Source organism: Globicephala melas, chromosome 1 (genome assembly GCF_963455315.2).
Source record: "Globicephala melas chromosome 1, mGloMel1.2, whole genome shotgun sequence".
Lineage (NCBI taxonomy): Eukaryota > Metazoa > Chordata > Mammalia > Artiodactyla > Delphinidae > Globicephala > Globicephala melas.
Window position 1 is genome coordinate 177,676,636 of NC_083314.1, and position 25,603 is coordinate 177,702,238.

The 25,603-nt window shown below is 41.8% G+C and overlaps 1 protein-coding gene across 10 annotated transcripts in view; it reads right to left on the minus strand.

Moving 5' to 3' along the window:
* Positions 1-25,603, minus strand: part of PRDM2 (PR/SET domain 2) — a 117,562-nt gene that overhangs the window by 44,795 nt on the left and 47,164 nt on the right. For 8 of the 10 annotated variants that reach the window (XM_030877922.2, XM_060310971.1, XM_060310929.1 and 5 more), the window contains one exon: positions 23,550-23,676. In XM_030877922.2, coding sequence (XP_030733782.2) covers positions 23,550-23,676 — 127 coding nt within the window. Of the gene's footprint in view, positions 1-2,736; positions 2,795-4,729; positions 4,791-23,549; positions 23,677-25,603 lie in introns of those variants that run through there. The other 2 variants (XM_070045961.1, XM_030877931.2) reach the window with 2 other exon arrangements.

Genomic DNA, 25,603 nt, shown 5'->3' on the forward strand with positions numbered 1-25,603 from the left:
CCATCTCCCCAAACCTTCCTTCTCTTTCTGCAACGCTCTCCCCAGCCAGGCCCCAAATAGCTCTCAGAGCTGTCCTTTCTCTTTCAGAACAAGCCTCCTGACACCTTTATCGCCGGTCTAGTAAAACGACAAACTAGAAACCACTCAGAGCTTCTGGAAAACGGTATTCTCCTTAACAGAGAATCACTAGAGAGGAGAATAATTAACTAAAATACAGACAACAGATGAAAATGAGGTCAGAGATACAAAATACCACCACTGCAAAGATCGGGATTAGAAACAGAAACATCAATTACAATACAAAGCAAATATTAACCCTAAAAAAATCCCCAGATTTTGATAAATACTTGAGATGCAAACAAGAAAAATAAAGTATAGAGTACTTAATAATCAGCCACTTAATTTGTTAGTCTTAAAAAACAAATTCTAAAATACCATTTTAAATCCCTAACTCTTCAGCCTGTTTAAAAAAAAAAAAAAAAGAAGCTGTTTTTCTGCAATTATATAAAACCTTCACTCGAATTCCTGATAACAACACACCAATCCGTTCACTTCTAAAGGCAGCTGAAGCGGAACCCAGGACACAAGCATATACTTCACTGGAACCACACACTCTGGTGGAAACAGAAGCTGAGAGTCTGCCTGGAGATGGCCCATTTGAGTCTCCAGGTGGAAGGGTTATAAACCAATCCCCTCTGCAAGGGGCAAGGACATGAATACACCTTTTCATATTGTAAGAAGTAACCTCCTCTTTCAAGTCTTTCTCCCTTTGTCAACTTAATAGCACTTAGCCTAAATCTAATGATGACAAAGGCTCTTGAAAACTACAGCTGTGTTTTAAGGGAATTGGATTCAACCAGTTTTCTTATCCTCATGATGATATATGCCCTTCCTTGTCTGTGATGCCCCGCCCACATCAGACTGCTGGTAGCAAACAATGCAAATATAAATGATTACCTAGCTATTAACATAATTGCTCTAGCAAGTGCAGTTCACGTCTGATGAGGTTCACAGAAAGGGCTCCTAGTGCCCACAGACGCCTGATTCAAAAGTTATATTCAGACAGTTTTTTCCCTGGATCAAAACCCCCAAATTTTTATATCAGTACCACCTCATGTACCCCAAACAGGACAAACGAATGTGACCCTTTTCTTTTTTTTAACTAACCTCTTACTTTCTACTTTGTACAGGTATGAACTTTCGAAATAAGTAAAACTGGAGGTGTAAACCCTACCTCTTACGCATAAACCTTAAATACTTTTTTTTTAAAGTCACACTGTAAAATATAATAGAAAAACAGATGTCAATTTGTTGTAATACAATCCCTTGCAAAAGCAATTCAAAAAATTTCCTGAAACCTATCAAGTGCTATATGAACCTGGTAGCAGGTTGTACAAAAAAAATAAACTGGCCTATATGTATAAATAGACTATTAAATAAGTAAAATTTCTAGATTTACATAAAGCAAAGCACAACTTGAACAGTACCTTTCATTAATATGTACTAAGAATGAAATCATATAACTAAAAGGTAAAAGTGCTATTTTTAGTTTTATTCCCTGCATAAAAGAATATTAGAACACCTAGCTGATACTGAATGTCAAATGCCTTATTTTTAGACTCTCCAAACCTAAGCAGTGAGAAGCTGCACCACCCTCAGATCCCCCCACCCCCGTGCCACCCCTGGTATCCTCTTTCAACACCAGGACCAGGAAAGCCTGATCTGCGCCCTGGGAAGACACGCCACTTGCGGGACATGTGCATTCTACTCGGAGGACAAACAAGAGTACCCACCACAGGCTGCTACAAGCGTCCCGACCACAGCACGCCTGACATCTGGGGAGATCACTCGCTGCTGTGGGGCCGTTTGAAGCATCAGAGGACGCTCAGAAGCATCACTGACCTCCACCCACTAGATGCCAATAGCATGCCCCTCCTTCTACCTGTGACGAGCAAGTGTCTCCAGACGTGGCCTAAGTCTCACCCGAAAGGAGGGAGGGGCTGTCTCCCTACGTTGAGAACCACGGGGCTAAACCGATACGGGCTCCACAGTCTACATATTTATAAACATGTTTTAAGTATTCGAGTGACACTAGTACGCCAATTCTAAAAACCAAGAAATGGAACAATCAAATTTACCTCCTGAGTGCCTCTGGTGAACACTGACAGACTTAGTTTACGATGAAAATGAGTCTATCATGAATCTAATCATCACTCATTCATGGAATTGAGATTATGTGATACATAAAGTGATTTTCTCAATCTTTATCAGAATCATCTAATACCTGAGTTACTTCCCATTAGGAGTGTAGACTAGAGATGAAGGGGCTACTGAAATCACCTGTCCTACCTGCTATTTTTTCTGAGAGAAACTGAAGACCAGGGTTCCAAGGGGACTGACCGATCAATCTATGACAGAAGTCTGAACCCGGGTATCCTGACTCACACTTAGGTATGCCGAGTGTCACTCACAAAGCCAAATATTGTAATAACACCCGGTGGCACCTGCTATATTTCCTTAAATCAATACATTTTCCCCCCGATACTTGGTTTTCGTTCTATATGCAATCAAATTAAAAGAAAACAAAACCAAAAACAACTCATAACCAAAAACAACCTGTAAGGACTTTTACAAAGGGAGGGAGATGTGTTAGTTCCTGTCTGTGAGGCAGGAGGTGCCTGGAGAACTGGTCCGGCAGAGCCGCTGGGAGCCTGGTAAGTACACGTGTGCACTTACCCTCAGGTTCCTGAAGGGTCCTACATAGAGGCTCTGCCAGCTGCGTGCTCCAGATGGTCTAAACAAGAAAGATACAGGAATGAAACACAAGGAAAGTGGAATGCAGACAATGACAAAGAACATAATGAAGGACAGGACAAAACTTCATGTATGTAAGGAAAAGAAATACACACATAAAGATGAAGAAAACTGAATGAAACAGAAGGAAAGGAGCAGTTATCCACTGCAGCAAGGTTCTCCCCCCACCACCCTCCCCCAAATAATAATCTTTGGTTCTTAGTTGGGGATCGGATGTGGTATACTTACTCTCAGGCCTATCCCATGCCCATGTTGTAAAACTGATGCCCTTACCACTTAAGTGCCATTCCGCTAGACGGCCCGAAAGTCCCAATCCATGCCTCTCATTTTACAGACCCCAAGGACCACAGACATGAAGTCATCTGCTGGAGGTCACACAACTGAAGTATCTCTGGAGGAGTCAGAATTAAAACCCAACCACGACGATACCGAAAGTGCTCTACTACATAAAATTAGTTCTTCAGAACAATAATGTATAATATAAACATTCTTTACAAAGCACTTTATATCCATTATTTCACTCGTTTTCAACGGCAAATGAAAGTAAAGTGATATAAAGACTTTCATTACATCTAAAGAAAAGGAATGATCAAGTTGGAATGGAGATTTTTTTCCAGTTCAATTTTATCTTATGCCAGAAGCAAGTTATCAGTCAACAGCACGGAACCCCAATCTGAGCAAATATGTTCAATAATATCAATAAAATTGGATTTTCTAGAGAAACAGCTACCATATAGAGAAATCAGACGGCCACAATGACTACATTTTAAAGACAACAAGTGGCATTATGCTGCTGGTGCCTGCAACGCAAGGTGCAAAACCAAAATCGCCTAAAGCATCACATGAATAATTTAAGTTCTGGACTATTTTCTACTCTTCTGATGAGCTAGACAGACACCAGGAAATTCTAAAGAATAATGTTTCAGTTAAAAATGTTCAGGCATCAGAGAGAATGCAAAATTCTAGAAGGCCTGCTCAAGTTACATTAAAAATTCATCACAACAGTGAAGGCTCATGCATTTGGTGATTGAAATGAATTAAATTTAGAACCATATGTAACTCTACGTGCACTGCCTGCCTGCTCACTGGGGAGCTACCCCACTCTGAAGCTTAAAATCAGAATTCAGTATCAGTGCACGGAAGCAGGTCCAGCCCATCTTTGTCTGGGGAGCTTACCGTCTTACTCAGATGCAAAGATGATTCCAAACCAGGCAAGACCCACAATCACACCATGAAAGGTCATCAAGGAAATAGGCTGACCTGAACAGGGACCAACCCTGACCCCCCAGAGGGTGGGTGTGCCTGCTGCCTCCAGTTCCTCACTCACTCAGCCCTTCATCCCTGCAACGGAACTTTCATCCTCTCTTCGCTACCGGAACTCCACTCGGAAGGTTACCTCTGATCTTGTAATCACAAAACCCCTAATTTCTTTATCTGCCCCCAAGTCTCTCTTTGGCATTTGACAGTCTGATCAGTTTGATGGGCTTAACATCTTAAAATCCCTCTCCCGAGCCTTATGACATTACCATCTAGACTGTCCTCCTTCTGTGACCATTCTATGGCAAAAATCTTTCTCTTCTTTCTATCTTGAAATGAGAGGCTCCCACATAGGAAATCTGAAGACTGGAGGCATGCTTTCACACAAGGTTGAAGAAAGGCTTCAACAAAGTATTCAGCTAAGCAGAGGATACAGATCTTAGAGATGACAACAGACATGGAATAATGGAATTAATGGGCTGTATTAAAAGGTAAGAGAGAGAAGAACCCTAAGATTTGAAGTAGAAAGAGCCCTGAAGACGGTTTAACCAAACGTCACAAACACACTTCTCTGAGCTTTCTCTCATTTACAAGAACTGCCCAAAATCTCACAGCAAGTTTGTAGTAAAACTGGGACTTTTATTCCCATCCAACTCACCATTCTATCCACCGTGTTCTAACAGCCTTGTTAGTGACACTTTGTGGGTTCCAATTTCACCCTTGAAAAGAATTAACAGTGCCATATGCATTTCAGGCAAGTCTGAGAAATTCATCATGAACGTACAAAGTCATTATGCATCTTTTTCAATATCTGAAAGGCAAGGGAGTGGTTTTCACGACAGCAAGCCCCAAACAAGATGAAAAGCTTAACTGGGGAAAAAGCATAAAGTTCATGTTAAATGACTTCTTTATAGGATTAAAAAAAAAAACCCACAAACAAACAAGATCTCTAGCAGATCAGGTAGTAAGGAAGGGGAACCAATGGACAACAGCAAAACTGTTAGCTGAAAGAATGGCCAAAATGATGCTGTGTGAGCTCCTTGAGGGTGGTCAGAGTTAGACCTCAGCACTGTTTCACATCTGGCAGTGGTTTAACATTCTGCAGTGGGTGTGATGAGTAGAGGGAAAAGAAGCTGGAAACGGATATACAAAACTAGGTTTTCCACGAAGAGTAACAGGTCATTTCAATAATCTTCATTTTTTTTGTTGTTTTTTTTTTTTGTTTTCGGGCTGTGCCACGCGGCACGTGGGATCTCAGTTCCCCGACCAGGGATCGAACCTGTGCCCCCTGCAGTGGAAGCGCAGAGTCTGAACCACTGGATCACCAGGGGAGTCCTTTCATGCATTCTTTAAAAAAAAAAAGAAAAAGATACTGAGTTTACTACCCTGGAAATCATCAGAAGGAAACCTGTGGCAGCAGGCCACACGTGAGAAACTGCAACCAGAAAGGCTTCCCTGTGTAAAGGTCGACAATGTCACCACACACGCAAGAACGTGTTTATCAGATGATCAGAAGCGGCTGTTACAACTGGCCAAGGTGAGACCAGTGGGTAAACAAACCACTTGTGGCCTTAGCCCCATCAGTTCGCTGTGTTTCAAAGAGAGGAATTTAAAGCAATAAGATGCTGCAACAGTTGGTTTTTACGAAAGTGATACGCTATACATTTTCTACAGGTTTTTTTCACACAGAAAATAACCTTGAAATGTACCTGGTAGTAAAAAATTCTGTTATGCTGCTTGGGCAAAATTTCAAATCTTTTTCTGTAGTTAAACTCCTCACCAAGAGCTGTCTGCAATCCCGGAGGCAAATTATAAAAATAAAACCTCTCTGGTTTTAAGTTGCTCATAGTATTAAAACAGGACTCTAGGCTTTGCTTCAACAGAAACAATGGAACAAAGTTCTGGATTTTTCAGCGCTGCAGATCACAGTATAAATTCCTGGAATGCTTGCAGCCCGAGTGAGGGATTGGGGGGGGGGCGGGGGAGCGGGGCACAGTCTTTGCTGCTGTGGAGGCTCTGGCTCCCTGCCTCTTCCAAATGTCAGGCTGATGGAAGAACAGCGATCACATCTGAAGGGAGCTTTTAATTTCTTTTTTTAAAAAAGGCTTTTAGTGGCTTTGACTGGATAATTCCAAACACTAGAAATGGTTCCCCAAATAAACTTCAGTAAATTCAAATTAAGAAAGCTTCAAATTTCCTTACACTCTTGGGAACCTCAAAAAGTCTTGTGGCATAAACAAAATGTTAGAGACTAATTAAATACCTCTGAAACTTAAACAAGCTGCTAGCCTGTTCTGTTTTACAATCATTTTAATTTCTCAAGTTCTTCTCATGCATTTTCAGTAGCCTTTATTTTACAGGCAAAAAAAATGTATCTAAAGTCTGAAAACCTTACATATAAAAAGTGAATTGGCAACTGCAAAGTAAAGAACTTAATTCAAAGTTCAGGTGTCAGTCCCCTGTGGCCAAACAAACCAGGCCTGGGAGCTGTGCAGGGAAGTTGTCTGTTACAAGTGCCTGCGACCCTAAAACACAGGGGACAGCCACACCCTCGAGAATTGGTCAGTTTCAGCAAAAGGAAAGTCTATTTTCTCCTCCCAAAGCCCATGATAAGTTTTACAATGCTATACCCTGATGAATTAATTATAAAACTTAGTTTAAAAATACTTTCAGGAAGTAAAATCTAGATATAAATCTGAGGCAACACAATTGCAACATGTAAAATTCATCCTTTACATTTGTATACAGAAATGCCCACAGGAACAATGGTCAAGCCATAACACCAATTAATAAAATCAGGCTAAAATTTATCCACAGATGTAAACCAAAAGGATCTGCATTAAGATGTTGGCAGGTGGCTCCTGGAGACAAGATTATTGATGAGGGTAGGATACCTGTTTCTCCATCTGTTTGTATTTTCTAATTTTTCTAGATGAACATTTGGTTACATGCTGCAAAAAATAAATGATTTTTTAAAAAGAAATACCTACAAAAGCAAAATTAATGAGACAAGAGAAAATGTTTCTTTTGGCTGAGATTAACGTATGCAATTTTACATCAGTACAGTGTGGAAAAGGCCTCAACTTTCCACTTTGCCTGCACAGCAAAAAGTACTGAAGTGGGGCATCCCTGGTGGCGCAGTGGTTGAGAGTCCGCCTGCCGATGCAGGGGACGCGGGTTCGTGCCTCGGTCCGGGAAGATCCCACATGCCGCAGAGTGGCTGGGCCCGTGAGCCATGGCCGCTGAGCCTGCGCATCCGGAGCCTGTGCTCCGCAATGGTAGAGGCCATAACAGTGAGAGGCCCGCGTACCGCAAAAAAAAAAAAAAAAAGTATTGAAGTGTTTCTCTTTTCCATCTCCTACCTGTACCCCGCAGCAGTGTCCAGAATGCACTCTCCCCAGGAACACCAAATCCACAACAGAGATACAGTGACATTTGGGGTTTAAAATACATTTGACCCTTGAACAGCCCAGGGGGGTTCAGGACATTGACCCTCTACAAAGCTGAAAATTTCTGTATGACTTGTAGTCAGCCCCCCGTATACGCGGCTCCTCCCTAGCTGGGTTTCTGCATCCTCGGATTCAACCAACCTCAGATCACTGAGTACTGCACTATTCATTACTGAAAACCATCCGCATATAAGGGGAACCCTGTAGTTCAAACCCATGTTGTTCAGGGTCAACTGTATTCATAACAGACATTATTAAATAGCCCTAACTGCTTAAGCATTCACATTACCACTGTGAGCCTTTTGGTATATATCCTTCAATTCTCTTTGCCACGCACCACATTACTTCAAACAAAAAATTGATTTGTCTCCTCCTTTTGAAAAGCCACACACCCCCTATTCTTTTTCTTGTTTCAATGTACTTGGTTACCATACCCATAATTATTTAAGTCAAAAATCTAACTTAAACAATCACCCTGAGTACCTCCCAGGTATAAGCTGAGGGTCAATGTCTTGGCAGTCAACTCTGATCACCATGAGAGTCTTGTTCACTAGCTTTTATTTTGCTTCTCCTAAAATGTAAAAATTTGGCAATGGCATTTGAATATGACACATTTTGGAAGAGGTTTAAGCAATTCATTTATAAACACAAAAGAATTTATAGCTACTACACTACCAAATCACTGGGATCTACCATGAAATGAGACGCTTTTATTCCAGTATAATTTTTAAGATTCTTCATCACTATCGCTAAATGAGCTCATTCCCTTCTGTTCAAGACCTCAACTGTCCTCCAGCCCCTTTCACGCCTGCAGATGCGCCTCTATCAGAGCGTATGAAATGACACATCTCTGCTCCCATCGGAAAAGAGGCTGGAGCTCTCCAGGGCTTAGGCATGTAGCCGGGGTAGCACAAATTCACCCCTCTGACTAACTCAAAACTGCGGAGGTTGTCTTTCAGATTCAAGAAGCAGAGAAGGAACTAAAATGTATTGTATTCTCTTCACAAAGCAATTATTTCTAAAACCACAAGTTACATATAAATTCAATTCCAGATTTTTTCTCTTACAGACCTCCACCTAAAAACAAAATCCTACTAGCCTATTTAACAACTCATCTCATCCTCACATGTATTAGCCTTTATCAGACTACTATGAAAATTTACCCCAAGCTCATTATTCTTGCTAGATAAAAAAATTTTCCGCTACGTACTTTGTGAAGTTTCTGGAATAACAGTGAAGTAGAAGTATTCTGATCATTTTCTTGGGTGCTTATTACCTACAAGGCACTTTGTTAAGAGCTATAAGGGAACACATACATATTACTACAAAGATGTCTGCCCCAAAGATATTTTAAATGGAAATTATATGTCTAACTTTGTGAAAAGCAATCCCCTTTGCAAAAAAGGCCCTACTAATGTCAACAAGAAGCAAATCTTGAGTGGAAAAAATGTTCCAGAAAATGTGTATTTCATTAAAAATATAAAGAAGGGAATGAAGGAGGGAGGAAGCTGGCAGGAAGGATGGGGATGGCAGAGAGAGAGGGAGGAAGGGGGGAGAGTGGGGGGGGAGGGGGGAGAGAGAGAGAGAGAGAGAGAGAGAGAGAGGGAGGGAGAGGGAGAGAGAGAGAGAGGGAGAGGGAGAGAGAGACTGGGGGTGGGGTGACGTAAATAACCATCCAGCCAGGTACAGTGAGGAGGCTCAGGGAATTGCTAGTAACCAAGCTACAAGCTACAGCCCACAGCCACGGGGCTCCAGCTCTGCTAGCAGGCTCCGGCACTGAGATCACAGCCTTTTAGAAACACTAAATCTTACTCGGTGCTCTCCAAGGATTATCCCACAGGGTCCCGAGTTGATGCTGCTTCTCTCTTTTGCCAGTGTAGAGGTAAAATAACGCCCTCAGGCAACAAAGAAGTCCAGGAGGAAGAGCTCGCGAAAGGATGAGGATTTGAAGCACAGCTGCCTCCTAGGCCAGTGTCCACGCCGGGAGAAGGGGTCTCACTCTCAATCCAGTCACTCACTTCACCTGCCCCCAAACGTTCCTGTGTCACCAAGGTCACACATCTTCCCTGCAAAGAGCTGACCCCAACTAAAGTGAGACTCGGACTGGGCTCTCCCCGCTCTCCCTCCCTGGTGTTGGGGTGGCATTCTGAATAAAATAGGTCCCCAAACGACAATAGCCCACAAAACGGAAATTCACAGAACTGAAATTATATTGTGCAGCCATGGGCCAAGACATGATTAAGGAGAAGTAATCTTGTTCAGAGCAGAGGGGAACTAACTATGATACATACTGGTGATAACTACCTGATACTGTCCTAGGGAAGGGAACATGAGATAACGTGCACAAAGAACTAACTTTGCACAGTGGCTGACAGACTCGATAAATGGAATCAATTGTACGGATTACGCACAGTAGATTCTACTAAACAAATTACAGAAATCCCACGCCTACAAGTCTAAATTGTCAGCATATGTTCCTTCTTATGAAGACAATAACATTCTGCTTCCCTAACAAATCCGAATTCATCCGTTTCTTTTACTCATTTGTTCTACATCGATACACAGGATCCCACCCAGATATCATTACAGAAATGTACAAGTCCAATGAGGACAGACGTTTAATTGAGATAAGAGAGAATTATGTCAAACACTCACTAACACCTCTATTAATATATATAAATGCTCTAACAGCGGAAGTTGCGAGTATACGTCAATTTTTAAAGTCTGTAATCCACTGATTTTACAGCTTCTAAAGAACACTCTGTTCTTATTTAAGTTAAGCATACTAGTTCACTTTACTGGTTCCTAATCCTTTCGGGAAGGAATCTTAGACCTCTTTGAAAATCAGATAGCACCTAAGGCTCCTCTCCCCACACAGTCACGAAGAGCCGTAAACACAACATCTGGGGCTCAAGGATACCTGTGTTACTATGAAGTCAAGTTGTGAGTTCATGTAAATATGCATCTTGACAGGAGTACTCCTGTGTGACCCTGAAAAAGAACCCCGACTCCTCAGACTGCTCAATAAAAATACTGCACAGATAATCAGGACATTTAATAAGTACAATACATAATAAATAAAACTGACATTGTCAACTTAAATAGTAACTTCTCCGAAGAGAATGGCTCTTTCACACTTTAGTTTTGCCCTGAATTCATATCCACAAAGATGTAAAATGTCAAGATTTCCTAATCTGTCATAAACAGCACTGAAATAGCTCCCACACAGTTACCTTCAAGGATGTCTGATAGTTTACTATCTAAGAAAATGTATCCAAAATTCATCCAAAATCTCACCTGCATAAAATTTCGTTGTAACAGTAGAGTCACGAGTGATTTGGATCACATAAAGGTAAGACAGAGAAACAGGAAGACAGTAAGCCCTTCATTTGGGCAGCAAGCAAATAGTGAGACGTTTACTTCTGCCTATGCAATAAATCAAATTCCAAGAGTTCTCTAATCCACCAACCTGTGTGATCACAGGTGTCCTAGTTGGGGTAACTAGTGAAACAAGACAGCTTTTAAGATAGAAGCAGATCTCCAGCAACTGAGGAATTCTCTAGTGTCCCAATGTGTATCTAGTTACAGATCCAAAGAGGCTCTTTACTCTCACCTAATTTGTAATCTATACTTAATTCATTCCATGTTGCCAAAGCAAAATATATGGATTTTTTAAAGAAGATATTGAAACTGTTCATTTCTGTTTTTTTTTTTTAAATCCAGAAGTGCCACGATAGGCCAAAGAACAGGCAGAGTTACCACAGAGCTAATTCTGCCGGTGGCCACCAATTACAATGAAGTGGACCAAGGTCGGTGTGCCACACATGCTCCTGTGAGGCTCTCGCTTAATGTTCAAGGCAACCCTACACTGTAGGTGTTACCCTCATCTCACAGACAGGTAAACTGAAGATCAGAACGTGTAGAGTAATCCACCCAAAGTCACATGCTGGTAGCTGGTGGAGCTAGGATTTAGATCTGGCCTTGTAACTCCAAGGCTCTGTTCTAGCATGCCACAATAAATCCACACATCGTACATCTCCCAGCACTCAAAGGTTTAGCTGGCTCAGCAATTTTTCCCTTCTCTCCTCCCCTCAACATACACACATCAGGCTCGTTTAAACAAGGTATCATTTGCAAAGTACTGATCCAGTTGTATTTAATACAGAAGCAACAGTGAAGCCTGAGCAACATACTTAATGTGCTTTAACACAGAAAGAAGTTGGAGGGGAACATAACAGTCATTTACTATGAAAACAAAGTTTACCAATTCCATGTACTTTCTGACAATTGCCCATGAGATTTAGAAGACTCCACCTCTCTAAAACTGAAAGGGGTCAGAAATAGTGTTAGTTAAGGGTCACTTTTTCTTGAGTCAATACTTTCCACGCTCTGATTCAACCATGAATTTAATTTGCTTTAGCATACAGACAGTAATTTATTTTCCAGCCAATTCCTGAATTTATAATTTTGATGGAATCAAAACCACAAATAGATGTTATTAAGCTTAACACTCAAATCTGATCTTGCTATCGAATACTCCTATGATCACACCTAGCAAGGAAGAGATACTTCCTGAATAATATATTTAGCAACTAATAAAACTCCTAAAAGCAAGCAAATCTGCAATCTTAAACCCCTCGTTCAAAAATCCAACCGAGATTGAGACTACTGGTAATTATTCCTTTTTATCTGTCTGGATGACAGTGAGAGGGGAAACTGTAATTTCAACTCCAGTGTTAATCCTACAAAAATTACAATCCATATGTGTAAACCGACAAAGATCAAAACTGCAACTAACGACCACTGTGCTGCCGGCAGCATAAATCTGGTCGAAATGCACATGGGTTTCCACTGATGCCGGCACTAACATCTTCACAGCGAAGGGACCAAGGCAGGAGGTGGAGCGCAGTGACCTCCCATTCCTCACAGGGACCTGAGACTTTCTGCTTTACTTCACAGGAAAACAGGTTCTGAAAACCTCATAGCTTAAAAACAAAAATACACCCAACAGAACTAGAAAGGCATATTCTATACCTCAAACTGGCAAGAGATGGAAAACTGAACCTAAGAAACCAAATGGTAGAAAAATAACAGAAGGCACAGAAATTTCAGTGTTGCCCATTCTAAACTGTCCCTCAACTTCAAACACCACACATAATTCTGTTTGGGGGTTCTAAACACGGGTGAACAAACCAGTTTGCCCTCATTTTTGTGGCATGTGGTGGCTCAGGAAACCTACAAAAGACTGCACCAAGAGGTAGGATTATAAGTACAAGAGGAAAAGATTGTTTATCACTGTAGCTTTACTAGAAATAAGGGGGAAGATGAATTTTAGTCTAAGTATTATTTACTGCTTTTCTTTTTAACCAAAGCAAAGATAATCCTCTGCAGCTCCACATAACGGGTAACATACAGCTCTTTCATTAAGGGTGAGATTAGGTTTTGGTCATTCAGATACTGATTAAACTAATAAGAACATATAAAATTTAAAGTTCTTAAAGTATCAAAATAGCAAGGATTTCAGACGTCATAATCTTATCTTAGAAACTGGTATTTTTATATACACACACATACAATATCATTATTTTATCATTAAAATAAATCTCTTACCTCTGAAGCTATTCAAATATTCTTTGTAATATTAAAGTATATTAAATTTACTATATAACAATTAAAATAACTACACCATCATATAATGAAAACTTCTATCAAAAATATTTTTAAATTTCAGAGTCATGACCACAAAAATGAGAAGAGGAAATAAATAGCTACAATAAGTGCTTCAGAATGCTGAGGATTTTCTAGTCTCTTACCCATAATCCCTCAGGACTTTTTCTCAATATATGTGCCAAGTTTTAACCTTTTAAACAAAGTTACTTCCCCTTAATTTTTAGAGAAAATTTAAACAGAACAGAAAGAAAAATGCTTCAGAAATTTGAAAAATGAAAGCACAGATTACTAAGCAGCAGTTCCGTCCGGCCTACAGTGTGGGTAAGGGTGTTAAGGACTTACTAAACCTTTAAGGAACAACTGAATAAAGAACTCTCAGTAAAAGTTTCAGGTGGAAAAAGCCATATTACATTTTGTTACAAATCCAAGAAGTTTTAAGTTTTATACATGCACGCATATTCTAAAGACTCTATTGTGGGATAAACACAATTAAGAATCACCCCTGCCCCACATGAGGAGAATTCAGGAGTGCACACAAACAGGTTAGGGCAACTCCTTTCTCATTCTTATTTCCTTTCTTGCTTTTCCTCCAGAATGAGCCAAGATGCTAGAATAGGAACAGCTTTATCAGCAAACAAAACCTCTTAAGAAGCTACTGCTTCAAACAGTTCATGAATTCTTAAAGGAAAAGGTAAAAAATAAAAAGCCACGCCCCCATAAACATTTTGACAAAACAAACAAGATCGCTATCTTTTGTTGGTGTCACATCATGAGAGTGAAGGAAATTAATAAGCATGATTTTACTCAATTCTACCACAAACAAATCAGAATTACACTTAAAATCAGTTTCTAGATTTAATTTTTAGAGTGTATGTTAATTAAAACACGTTCATGATCTATAACATTCAGCTTAACAAAACTTTTAAAGTTATATTTTACTCAGTGGAAGAGTCAGTCATTCTCAACAAAAGAACACTAGTGCAGAAGAGGACACTAAACATCAGTGGCTTCTTGAAATCATCAATAAAACAAAATGGAAGAATTCCACAATCCTAGACACAATCCCTCTGCCATCCACACTGCTGAGGGAGTTAGGCCAAGGCAATGTCTCACTCGGTTCCTGTGGTTTCCAAACGGATTTCAAAAATAATACACAACTTAAGAGAAATGAAATATTTATAAGAAGCTCAAACCAACAAATATGTCATTAAAAAAAACCAAAACACTTAATAGACAAGGGCTGGAAAGGGATAAAAATTTAATCTGTTATTTTTTTTAAAAGCTGTTTGAGGTGCTCAAAGGAATACAATAAATCTGTTTAATCCATAAACCCCAAAGCAAAAATAACTCAAGGCATTAGTTTTCACCATAACTTAGCTTTCCAATACCAAAGATTTCACTTAATCACACTGCCTTATTATTTAGGATTAAAGTGGGCAATTCTAAAGTGAGTAGTGAAAATTCATCTTGGCTAATTAGCAAAGCCTTATAAAACACTGCAACTTATTCAGTGTAAGTGTCCTGCTTAGAAACATTATAAACAAAAACTAGATTTAGGCAAGGCGGAGCTGAACAATTTAGTAGCTGGGCGAACCTGGGCAAACCATGGAACCCCTCAAACATCAGTGACCTCATCCACACAGGAGGAAAATGATTCCCTACTTTGCAGGGCTATTGGGAGGATTAGCAATGATGTACACGGAGCACCAAGCACAGCGCTAGGCACAAGACAGACGTGCTAAAGAAACGAGTAACTGCTGTCATTGTCACCATCAACAGAAAGCGGTTCATCACTTGACGACATGATGTGCGTGTAAGTGTCAAATCATGAGATGTGTCCCTATCAAAGTACACTGTAATGAATGAATTCAGCCAAGAACTCTTGTAATGTCTGACACTGGTTTAATCTGAGCAGTAATAAAGAAAAACGGTTGCTTTCCACATTTATCTTCTTCACTTTGAGAAACAACAGTAATGTTTTCAAATAACTCCTGCTTCTCCAAGTCATTCAACTTCCTAAACTATGTCGACCAAGCTATTAACATTAATAAAAGCAACTGTCCTTGGCGGCACGCAGAGTATGAGCAGATAACATGAATGCCAACAGGAGCACCGTGTGAGCCTGTCTGAAGCTGCAACTCCCAGTTCCCCACACAACCTTTAACGGTTAGGAAATGTCTATTAATTTTTAACCAGCTTGAAGGTATCCTTGGGGTATTTATCCAATTCCTCAGTTCTTCAGAGGCAACTTCAAATGTAAAAGTAGATACACTCTCCTCTCTGTAGTTCTACTGTGAACATGGAAGTTCATGTATTGGGTTGGCCAAAAAGTTCCTTCGGTTTTTGAGTAAAAATAAAAGACACATTTTTCATTTTCACCAAGAACTTTATTGAGCAACGTATTCACTGTTCTGTTCCACTACCCTCTGCCATTTTTCAGGCAACTTCATAATTCCAACTTCCCAAAACTTTTTATCTTTTTGAGCAAAGAACTGTTCCAGGTGCCTTTTAGAGTTTTCTAGGGAAAAGAAAATTTTTTCCATTAAGAGAATTTTGTAAAGACCAAAATAAATGGAAATCCGAAGGTGCAATGTCTGGTGAATATGACAGAGAAATCAGAACTTCCCAGCCAAGCTTTTTTCTCTGGTCATCAAAGAAAGACGCATTGCATTATCCTGATGGGAGATTATGCATTTTCTGTTGACTAATTCTGGATGCTTTTTGCCAAGTGCTGCTTTCAGTTGGTCTAACTGGGAGCAGTACTTGCCGGAATTACCCGTTTGGCTTTCCAGAAGGAGCTCATAATACAGAACTCCTTTCCAATCCCACCATATACAAAAACTTCTTTGGATGAAGACTGGCCTTTGGTGCCGTTGGTGGTGGTGCATTTCACTTGCCCCACAATCTCTTCCGTTCCACATTATGGTACAGTATCCACTTTTCACTGCCAGTCACAATTTGTTTTAAAAATGCAACGTTTTCGTTATGTTTTAGTAGGGAATCACATGCAGAAATACAATCAAGAAGGTTTTTTCGCTTAACTTACATGGAACCCAAACATCAAAGTGATTAACATAACCAAGATGGTGCCAATGATTTTCAGCGCTTGATTTGGATATTTTCAGTATGTCGGCTATTTCTCACATGGTATAACATTGATTCTTCTCAATTAATGTTTTGATTTGATCGCTATCAACTTCAACTGGTCTAGTGACCGTGGAGCATCGTCCAACGCGAAATCTCCAGCACAAAACTCCACAAACCACTTTTGACACATCTGATCAGTCACAGCACCTTCTCCATACACTGCACGAATCTTTTGGGTTTTTTTTGCATTTAGGCTGCTTTTTTACCTTTCTTGAAATAATAAAGCATAATACGCCGAAAATGTTGCCGTTTTTCTTCCATCTTCAATATTAAAATGGCTACACAGAAATTCACCAATTTTGGGCTTCCCTGGTGGCGCAGAGGTTGAGAGTCCGCCTGCTGATGCAGGGGACACGGGTTCGTGCCCCGGTCCGGGAAGATCCCACATGCCGCGGAGGGGCTGGGCCCGTGAGCCATGGCCGCTGAGCCTGCGTGTCCGGCGTCCAGAGCCTGTGCTCCGCAATGGGAGAGGCCACAACAGTGAGAGGCCCGCACGTACGGGGGTGGGGGGGGGGGGGAATCACCAATTTTGATAAGATTCGTTTTAAATGCATGCTGATAATGACAGCTGTCACAATGCAATCTAACAAAACCGTTTCAAGTGAAGTTAAAGACAACTAAGCACTTACTAGAGCCATCTTACAGCAAAAACCCAACGAACTTTTTGGCCAACCCAATACTGTAACAGCTCTGTAAACAGAAATGTAAAACTGTCTAAGAAAAGGAAAAACTCGATAAGTTTTAAAAACAATAATGAATTCATAATGTAGAAAAAGAACCCAGTATTTTTATCTAGGCAAAGCACAGCAAATTTTTTTTTTTACTTTCAAATTACAATTGGATTTTTAAAAATCAACAATTTTGAACTCCCTACATTCAAGGTCCTTTTACCTTTTAGGAAACTTAATAATTAACCCTTTTTTTCTGTATGAGGCAAGTCTCACCTTCCAGTTTCCACATGGACAGGAGAACCAGGATAACAACCTTAGAGCACAGCGTATTTCCTAACACACTCCATTATGGTATATATTAAGAATTTTGCCAATTCATCCACTAAAATACAGTTGAAACTCTGCAAAATGCTTTGAAAACCTGTAGTTAATCCATAAATTTCCCTATGAACAAGGTTATATACAGCAAGAATCAAAGGCACAAAAATATCAACCGGGCTTCCCTGGTGGCGCAGTGGTTGAGAGTCCGCCTGCCGATGCAGGGGACACGGGTTCGTGCCCTGGTCCGGGAATATCCCACAGGCCCCAGAGCGGCTGGGCCCGTGAGCCATGGCCGCTGAGCCTGCGTGTCCGGAGCCTGTGCTCCGCAACGGGAGAGGCCACAGCAGTGAGAGGCCCATGTACAGAAAAAAAAAAAAAAAAAATCAACCAACTTATTTACCTAAATTTAGAGCAATTCAGTAGCAGTAGAAGTAGAATTAGAAATCAAAAAAATGCCTAGATTCTTACTGTTGCAAAAACATTAAAGCTGCACTGAGCTTTTAAAAACAGACCAGAAAAACAGCAGGATCAACCAGGCAGGAAACCCTCAGAGACAGGTCACCCAATGTTCAGCAAAGGCATCACTAAACTAGTGGCAGCGAGAGCTCCACTGGGGACCGACTAGGACACTGCTCACTTGGGCCCAAGGCGACAAGCTCACAAGCCATGTAACATCTAACGCTGGGGCCCTATCTCCACAGGATCGTAGCCACCTGCAACTGCCCCAAGCCCTGCTCCAACACTTGCCAACAAGAACTAGGGATGAGCGCCCTGTAAGTGGGCACAGGACCTGCCCACCAGGCACCCAGAAAGCTCAGGGCCCATCTGCAATCATCCTCAGGCACCATGGCTAGGCCTCTGTCATCCAGCCAGGCCTCCACTCTTCAGCTTTGGCCAAGGAACCTCGAAAAGAGCTGTCGGCTACTGGGTAAGGTCAAGACAGCAAACTCCACTGAAGCCCACCTGTTCGCTTTTGTTAAATGTATTCTCTAATGTTAACTTTAAATGGAACCAGTGCTATCACTTCTGCTGTTGTCCACCACAGGCAAAAGTAGACAGAAAGCAGAGTATTATGAAGAAGAAAAGGCATGCAAAACCTGGGCTCAAGCTCTGACTCTTGACACTCATTGGCAGACAGAGCTTGGACAAGTTATCCACCCTTGCTACGTGTCCATTTCCTCATCTGGCTAAATGGGAATGCCCACGAGACTGCTCAGTACCACTCAGCACTACTCAGGGCTCACTGCTCCGTCTGGCTGCAGCGCCACACAGCCCACAAGGCTCCACGTCTCCATCAGAGCCTCTTGCCGCATCTCTGTTTCTACTTGTTGTCCAGCAATGTCCTGTGACCTCTCATGTCCCCGTGAGTTTCCTTCCCCAAATCTTTCTTTCTTCCCCTCCTCAATGTTCTTCACAGGCATCCTCCCCACTGTGCTCTGCTTTTCGACAACAAAGTAGCATCACCTCCTCTCCCAGAGGGCTCCTGCCAACCCCTTCCCTATTCTAGAGCCTGTACACACATCAACTAGAACACCTAGTAAACCTGACCCACACTGAGCTGCAATAAAACAGACGATAAACTCCTCCCCGGATGTTTTACTCATCTCTCTAATCTCCCCTACCAATCCTGCCACTGAGTGCAGTGCTGGTGGGAAAGGGGCCAGTATGTCCATTTGCACAACTGAGTTTCAAACAGAAAGACTCATGTGGGGTTCTAGGTGGCTCTCCCTATACACCACCCCAGCAATAAATAACCAACACTGCTAAAAGAACACCCAATCCGGTCCTTCTTCCTGGAGCTCTCAGCCCCGAGAACTTGACAGGGCCCACCCCTGTGTCAGTCAAGTCACAGCCTCTGAAAGGCTATCCCTGGCTACCCGTCCACAGTCACACCATACGTAACCACCTGCAACACACACACACTTTATTAACATTATAAGATTTGTCTTGTTCATCTGTTGGTTGGTTGTCCCCTCATTCTCCAGAATGTAAATTCCATGAAAGCAGGGACCTGGGTTATGTTAGTTCTCTGCTGTAGCTTCCAGCACCTAACATAGTGTCTGACACAGAATATACTTGTTAAATAACAAGGCGAGGGGATGGGTGGTGGATATCTCCAGGTTTTTTATGTGAACAATTTTAATTATGGAAACATGAACTATTTCCTTTTTAAACTGGTTATAATTTAACTGTTCTGTGGTGACTAAAAGTCACCTTAGATAAATACTAAAAACTAGTTGATCTCAGGGACTATTTACAGCTTTTAGAAAAGATTATGTGAACCTGTTAAGGGATCTCACGGCACTGTGCTCTTTATAGCTCGTTACTGTTTTTGTTACAAACTTTGTCTTCTTAACTGTCTGGCTATTAGCTATAAAACTACTTGCTGCTACAAATAACTCTTCTAATTTCCTCCTTCTAATTTGCTATAGACAGGAAAGTCAACAGGTTAGAAGTAGGCCTAAAGTAAGAGAGAAGCAGCCTACGGTGAGGCCCCGCCACGGGAAGGGAGAGGGAGGACCCACTGCTTCCTTAGCGCTAATACAAGTGCTCCATAAATACTGACTGATTAACTGACTCACAAGCTCAGTAGCTCCTCTGCAAGAATCACATAGGTAGCCAACCATCAGCCACATTCTGTCAGTGGCACTTACAGGTACCACGGACCCACATGCTGCACAGAGATGTTCCTTATTATTATCTCTCCTGCTCCTGACAGCAACCCAGTGAGGTTGGGTATACAGCACAAGGACCATTCCATGTTATGACACCTACTTTTAAGGATATGGAAACTGCACCCCCATTAAAAGTGACATGATTTGCCCAGCCATACACCTGGTAAAAGCCCGAGAGTCCCACGTTTTTCATTCCTTCCACTAAGCCCATGTGCATCAAGACACTGCTGCTGCTTTAGAGTAAAAAGAACTCTGGGTAAGGTTCTTATGTAGCCAAAAGAGAGCAGGGCAACAACATTCTATTATAGTCTATATTTTAAAAGAACATTTGCCAACAGTCATTTACTGCTAACAAACAAATTCAACAGAAATCAAGACGATAAATACTTCTAAATTTGGCCTTTCTATGTTCAGATCACAATCTTCCCGTGGATTAAATACGAATATTTCAGTGAAATATTGAAAACCCGACACTGAAAACCCTCCCTTCCTCTCCACCTGGAAAGTTTAATCTGTCCCATCCAAGGAACTTCTCACGCTCAATCTCATTACAGGGGCTGCTCAGACATGTAAGAAGTTAGGCTGAATTACAAAGGTGAGAATCCAGAATTCTAGTTCAAAATGCCTAACATATGAACACCTTTGGCCACTGGCAAAACCGCATGCTCCCTGGTCAGAGACAATATGAACTGTGTTCTCACAGCACTGTGTTCTCTTCCTTCATTGCAGGTTTGCATGAGTCTTTGTTTGCCAATCAACAAATTATTTATTGAGGGCCTGTTCCATGCCAACCATCTAGGCCCCGATCAGTAACTTCCTGATTTAATGTTTGTCTCCCCCACTAGACTACAGGCGCCAGGAGAAAAGTTACTGCTGCTTTTTTGCTCACCATTGTCCTGTACGACCTAGCAGAGCGCCTGGCACATGGCAGGGGCTTAACAAACATTAGTTCAATGAATGACTGAGAGACAGACAGAGGCAGAGAGACAGAGACAGAGAGGGAGAGAGAAGAGGAGGGGCCACATTGTATGCAAAGGAATCAGGGCTTTCCACTGCCCAGAACACGCCGCATGATCCACCAGCGATCTGATGAATTCTGAAAGGCACCACATGCAATGCACAGCTGTAGGCACAGCAGCTGTCATGCAAAGGATCAGAGGCCCAGAACTATGAAGAATTCAGCCCTTTGTTTCTCTCTGCCTGCCTCCTAACCAAAATGAAGTTAGGTCCACTGTCAATCTACCTGTCAGCTGCATGTCTTCAACATCTGGCTTTCAGAAATACTAAGTTAATATTGCTACTGAATGAAATTTATGTTGATTTATTCTCTGACATCACTGCCTGAAAAGGTATTTAAATGTCTGAGGTCACACATAAGACCTAAATAGAACCAAGTTAACATAAAAAGTTCTCCATTTCAGGTCTTTGTAAGCTATAAATTAGCTTTCACAGAGTAATTTAAAAACAAAAAAGGTTTGACTATTTAAACTTTAGATCATAAAGAGCAAACACAGCTCCTTACCAGTAAGCTATTCAAAACAGACTGTTAAGTTCCGAGAGGCAGCCTCACATAAGTATTTTAACTAAAACTTAAGATTCAGTCGGTTATACACAGCTCGGAGTAGTTATAAATAACAGGATAATAAGAAATATGAACTACTTAACTCAATGCAAAAACCCAGCAATATGGGCAGGTATAAAAATGAAGATGTGTAAGTTCATGTACCACTAATAAAACTTATTTTCAGTTTTTCCCCCACATTCAAATAAAAAAACAAAATTAAGGAATAAATAAAAATCTATGAAATGTTCTAAACATGCACAGCAAAGTACGCTGAACAGAGAAAAGCATTAGGATGAAGTTGCTATTAACCTATTAACCTATGACTATATTTAAATTTACATGAGTTAGTTATGCTTAGTAACAGAGTAAAGATTCGCTGCCCTCCAAACTCCGGCCCCTGCAAATCACAGCTTACCTAGAAAGGCTGGTGACATTAGTTATACACAAAGTGAACACTAAATAAAGGAACAATTTGAATTATGTGAAGAGTTTGCAAACAATTATGCGCTAAGCCTAACAGCAACAAAAATCTCAAACCTCAAAACAGTAAACAACAACAAAAGCAAACAAACAAAAAACACCTGGCAATTTTCTAGACCCTGATCATCTGATTCATGATCAAAGCATTTAATGACCTAAAACTGACGAAATCGAGTTAGATAAACAGCGAACATGTATTCAGTAAAAGGCCTAACAAACTCCCTTGGATGGGTTATTGATTATACCGTAAAATACAAAGAATATGTAATGGAAAAGTCAGAATAGACTTTTTTAACTTCTCGCCTACATTTTTAAATGTTACTTTTACATTTTTCCAAAGTCAAGTTTACATTATGATTTTATTTACAGTATGACTGCCACAATTCACTTTGCAGTGTTCTAAGTAAAGGCTGGACTCAAGTTCAGATGGCTACAAACATTTATTTAAGACTTAGGGCGGGCAAAAAAAAAAAAAAAAAAAGGAGATTTATATTAGTAAGAAACTACCATACCCCTCGCCTTGGCATATATTCAAACAGGGCTCTACGAAAGATTCACTGATTAATATTGAAATTCTTCATTAAAAGAAAAAAAACAAAACAAACAAACAACGTGGAGAATGTCAGCTGGAAATATGATATATCCAACCAAACTATCTTCCTCCCAGAAATTATCCCCTGCCTTCTGTAAGTGTGACTACACTTCACCTTTTGTTTGAAAACATTATTAAACAAAATAAAACTGTTGGAGTTGAGTCAAAAGTAACAGCACACCGTTCAACTTCCATTTTGTTAATGGCCTAATTTCAAAAAGGTCTGCGCTGAAACCTTCGCCAGCCGCGAGTGTTGCAATCGTGTGCAGCGCAGTCTTGAGTGGCGTGGAGTGGCCCAGGGCCCGGCCCGGGGAGGAGTGGGGCGGCCGGATGGCAGGGCCCGGCCCGGGCGTAGCGGCAGTGTACGGCCCGGCCGGCTCTCCCTGCCCCGGGAGGCCAGTGCATCGGCCGCAGCGCGTCCGGCCCTCCCGCACAGTCCGGGCGGATGGACACGAGGCCGCCGAATCTGTGGAGCTGGAAATGTCACTCTCGGAACACATTTTATGACGCGTTGCTGGCGAACAGCACAAAAAACTAAGAATATACCGGGCGTGCAGTGTACGGCTCTGGAGAGACCGACCGCCGCTCCCACCCGCAAGTCCAGAGACCTGCGCTGTGGACAAGGTAAGTGACAACTGGCCTCGGGCCCCTCGCGGTGCGCGTCCACTCACTTTTCCGCGCCCGGCTCCTCCACCCCAAGTTAGAAAAGAGCTCGAGCGCGGCGTCCGGCGCCGTGATTCAGCAGCGCCGGGGGGGAGGGGGGGAACTGCACCGGGGGGGGGGGGGGGGCGCGGGGGAGGCTTGGCACCGGGTCCGGAAAAGGTCACTGTGAGCTGCGGGTGCTGCCCGAGCCCCGATTCGGCCCGGGCCGGGCAGCCGCGGGGAGCAGGGGCGGCAGCGGGCTCCTACCTTTCCTGCTTTTCGGGGAGCTCCGCTTGCTCCGGGCGCTGGCTCGCTCTTCCTCAATCGCAGCTGCTATCTCGGGGTTGTCTTCCCCATTGTACCAGACCAGGAGCTCCTCGCCCGGCGCGATTGGCTGCGGGGAGAGAAGAGACAGGCGCCGAGCCAATCAGAGCGAAGGTTGTTGGCGGGGCGGGGCGGGGCAGGCGGGCGGCGCTCCCAGCCGGGCCGCCCGAGGCCAGCCCGGCAGGAAGAGCTCCTCCGCCTCGGCGGCCGCGGGCCGGACGACGCGGGAAGGGACCCTCTGCTGGAGGGAGGACCTCACTTCCCGGCCGCCTCCTCCCCGGAGTCCGTCCGGTGGATGTCGGGATCTGATAGGATCGCTTTAAACTTAAAACTGCCATATGTTCCGTAATCTTACTGTTGGAAGCCTCACAACTAACCACGCAGAAGGAAAAATATGCCACGGAACCACAATGTCCACGAAACCTAAGCTGATGAGAAAATTAAAGCATAATTTAAAACACCCTGGCAGTTTGGAAGACGTGATGAAAGCTAATTATCAGCGCAGGTTTCAGAGTCCAAGAGCAAGTTAAGCACGATAAGACCTACATGCCAGTGCACATTTATAATGCACCGCTAATTATATCACGGAAATGCTAAAAGAAGAGGCGGTGCTGAGGACCCGAGCGTCCTGGCAGTGTATTGTCTCTGCGCTGCTGCCAACCTGCTCCGGTCCTTGGAGAATTCACTGCCTTGCCCTCTGTACTACACCTCGAGTCTACAAGACAACTTTTAAATTTAGAAAGAAATGCCTAAAAATACCTCACGTGTCATGCTCCTAAAACATGAATTCTTAACAGTCATGTACACCACCACCATGCTGATTATACCTAGAGAACAAGATCGTGAAGAAAAAATATACTGAGTGGAAAGATTACACTCCTAAGTAACACTGAAGGAAATGGCTTATTGGTTTCTCTCACAATGACTCATCTGTTCAAAAAGTTCCAAGACTATGAACACAAGTAAAATTCCACCTAAAACCCAGTGAATAAAATAAAAATCCATGAGTCCATACTGATATGAATGAATGAAGAAATGAATGAATGAACGGACAGGTAAATAAATAAGGAGAGCTCTTCCTATAGTAGATCCCAACTAATCAATGAAAAAGAAATAATGGAATTAGAAAAATCACAACTAGACAATCATCACAGATTAATAATTGATTCAGGCAAGAATCACCAATGGATGCTAAAACTAGTAGATTAAAGTTTGAGGAATAACAAAATATTTGCATGGTCTCGAAATATCTCCCCATAAAACATTTATTAATGACAAAGAGAAAAACAGGACCTTTATAAGACAAGTCAACATCATATGCCTCCTGATATGATGCACAGAAAAGAACACAGCATCACTTCTGGAGATGAAGTGAAGCATCACTTCTGCTGAAAATGCATAAATGTAATTCAATCAAGATAAAACTTAAGAGAAGGCCAAACTGTGGGACATTCTACAAAAATTACTGATCAATTCTCTCAAAACTGAAATGTTATAAAAGACAAAGACTGAGGTGCTATACAAACTAAGGAGACTGATGGGACATCACAACTGAATTCAATGGAGTTTTCTTTGCCTAAAAGGACATGATTGGAACTGACAAAATTTGAATAAAGTATAGATTAGCTTATAAAACACTGTGCCAGTGTGAGCTTCTTGATTTTGATCACTGCACTATAGTTATGGAAGAGGATACCCTTGTTTTAGGGGCAGGAGGAATTCCATCTAAGATGTCCATTTAGAAACAACATAGTCACTTCAACATACCTTCTAGTCTAGATAAAGTCTTTGAAAGTAAATATTATTTTGTTTCATTCTCTGCAGAACTCAATGTTTATATAGTCCAAATTTTAAAATATTCTAAATTCTTTAAGATAAAAGAACAAGCCACTGTTTCCTTTGTTCCTCCAAGGATGGCTAAAACCTGCCATTTTTTAAATCTTTAAACCAATGTATTATTTCCCTTCTTGAATCAGTTACACCTAAAACAAAAAAAC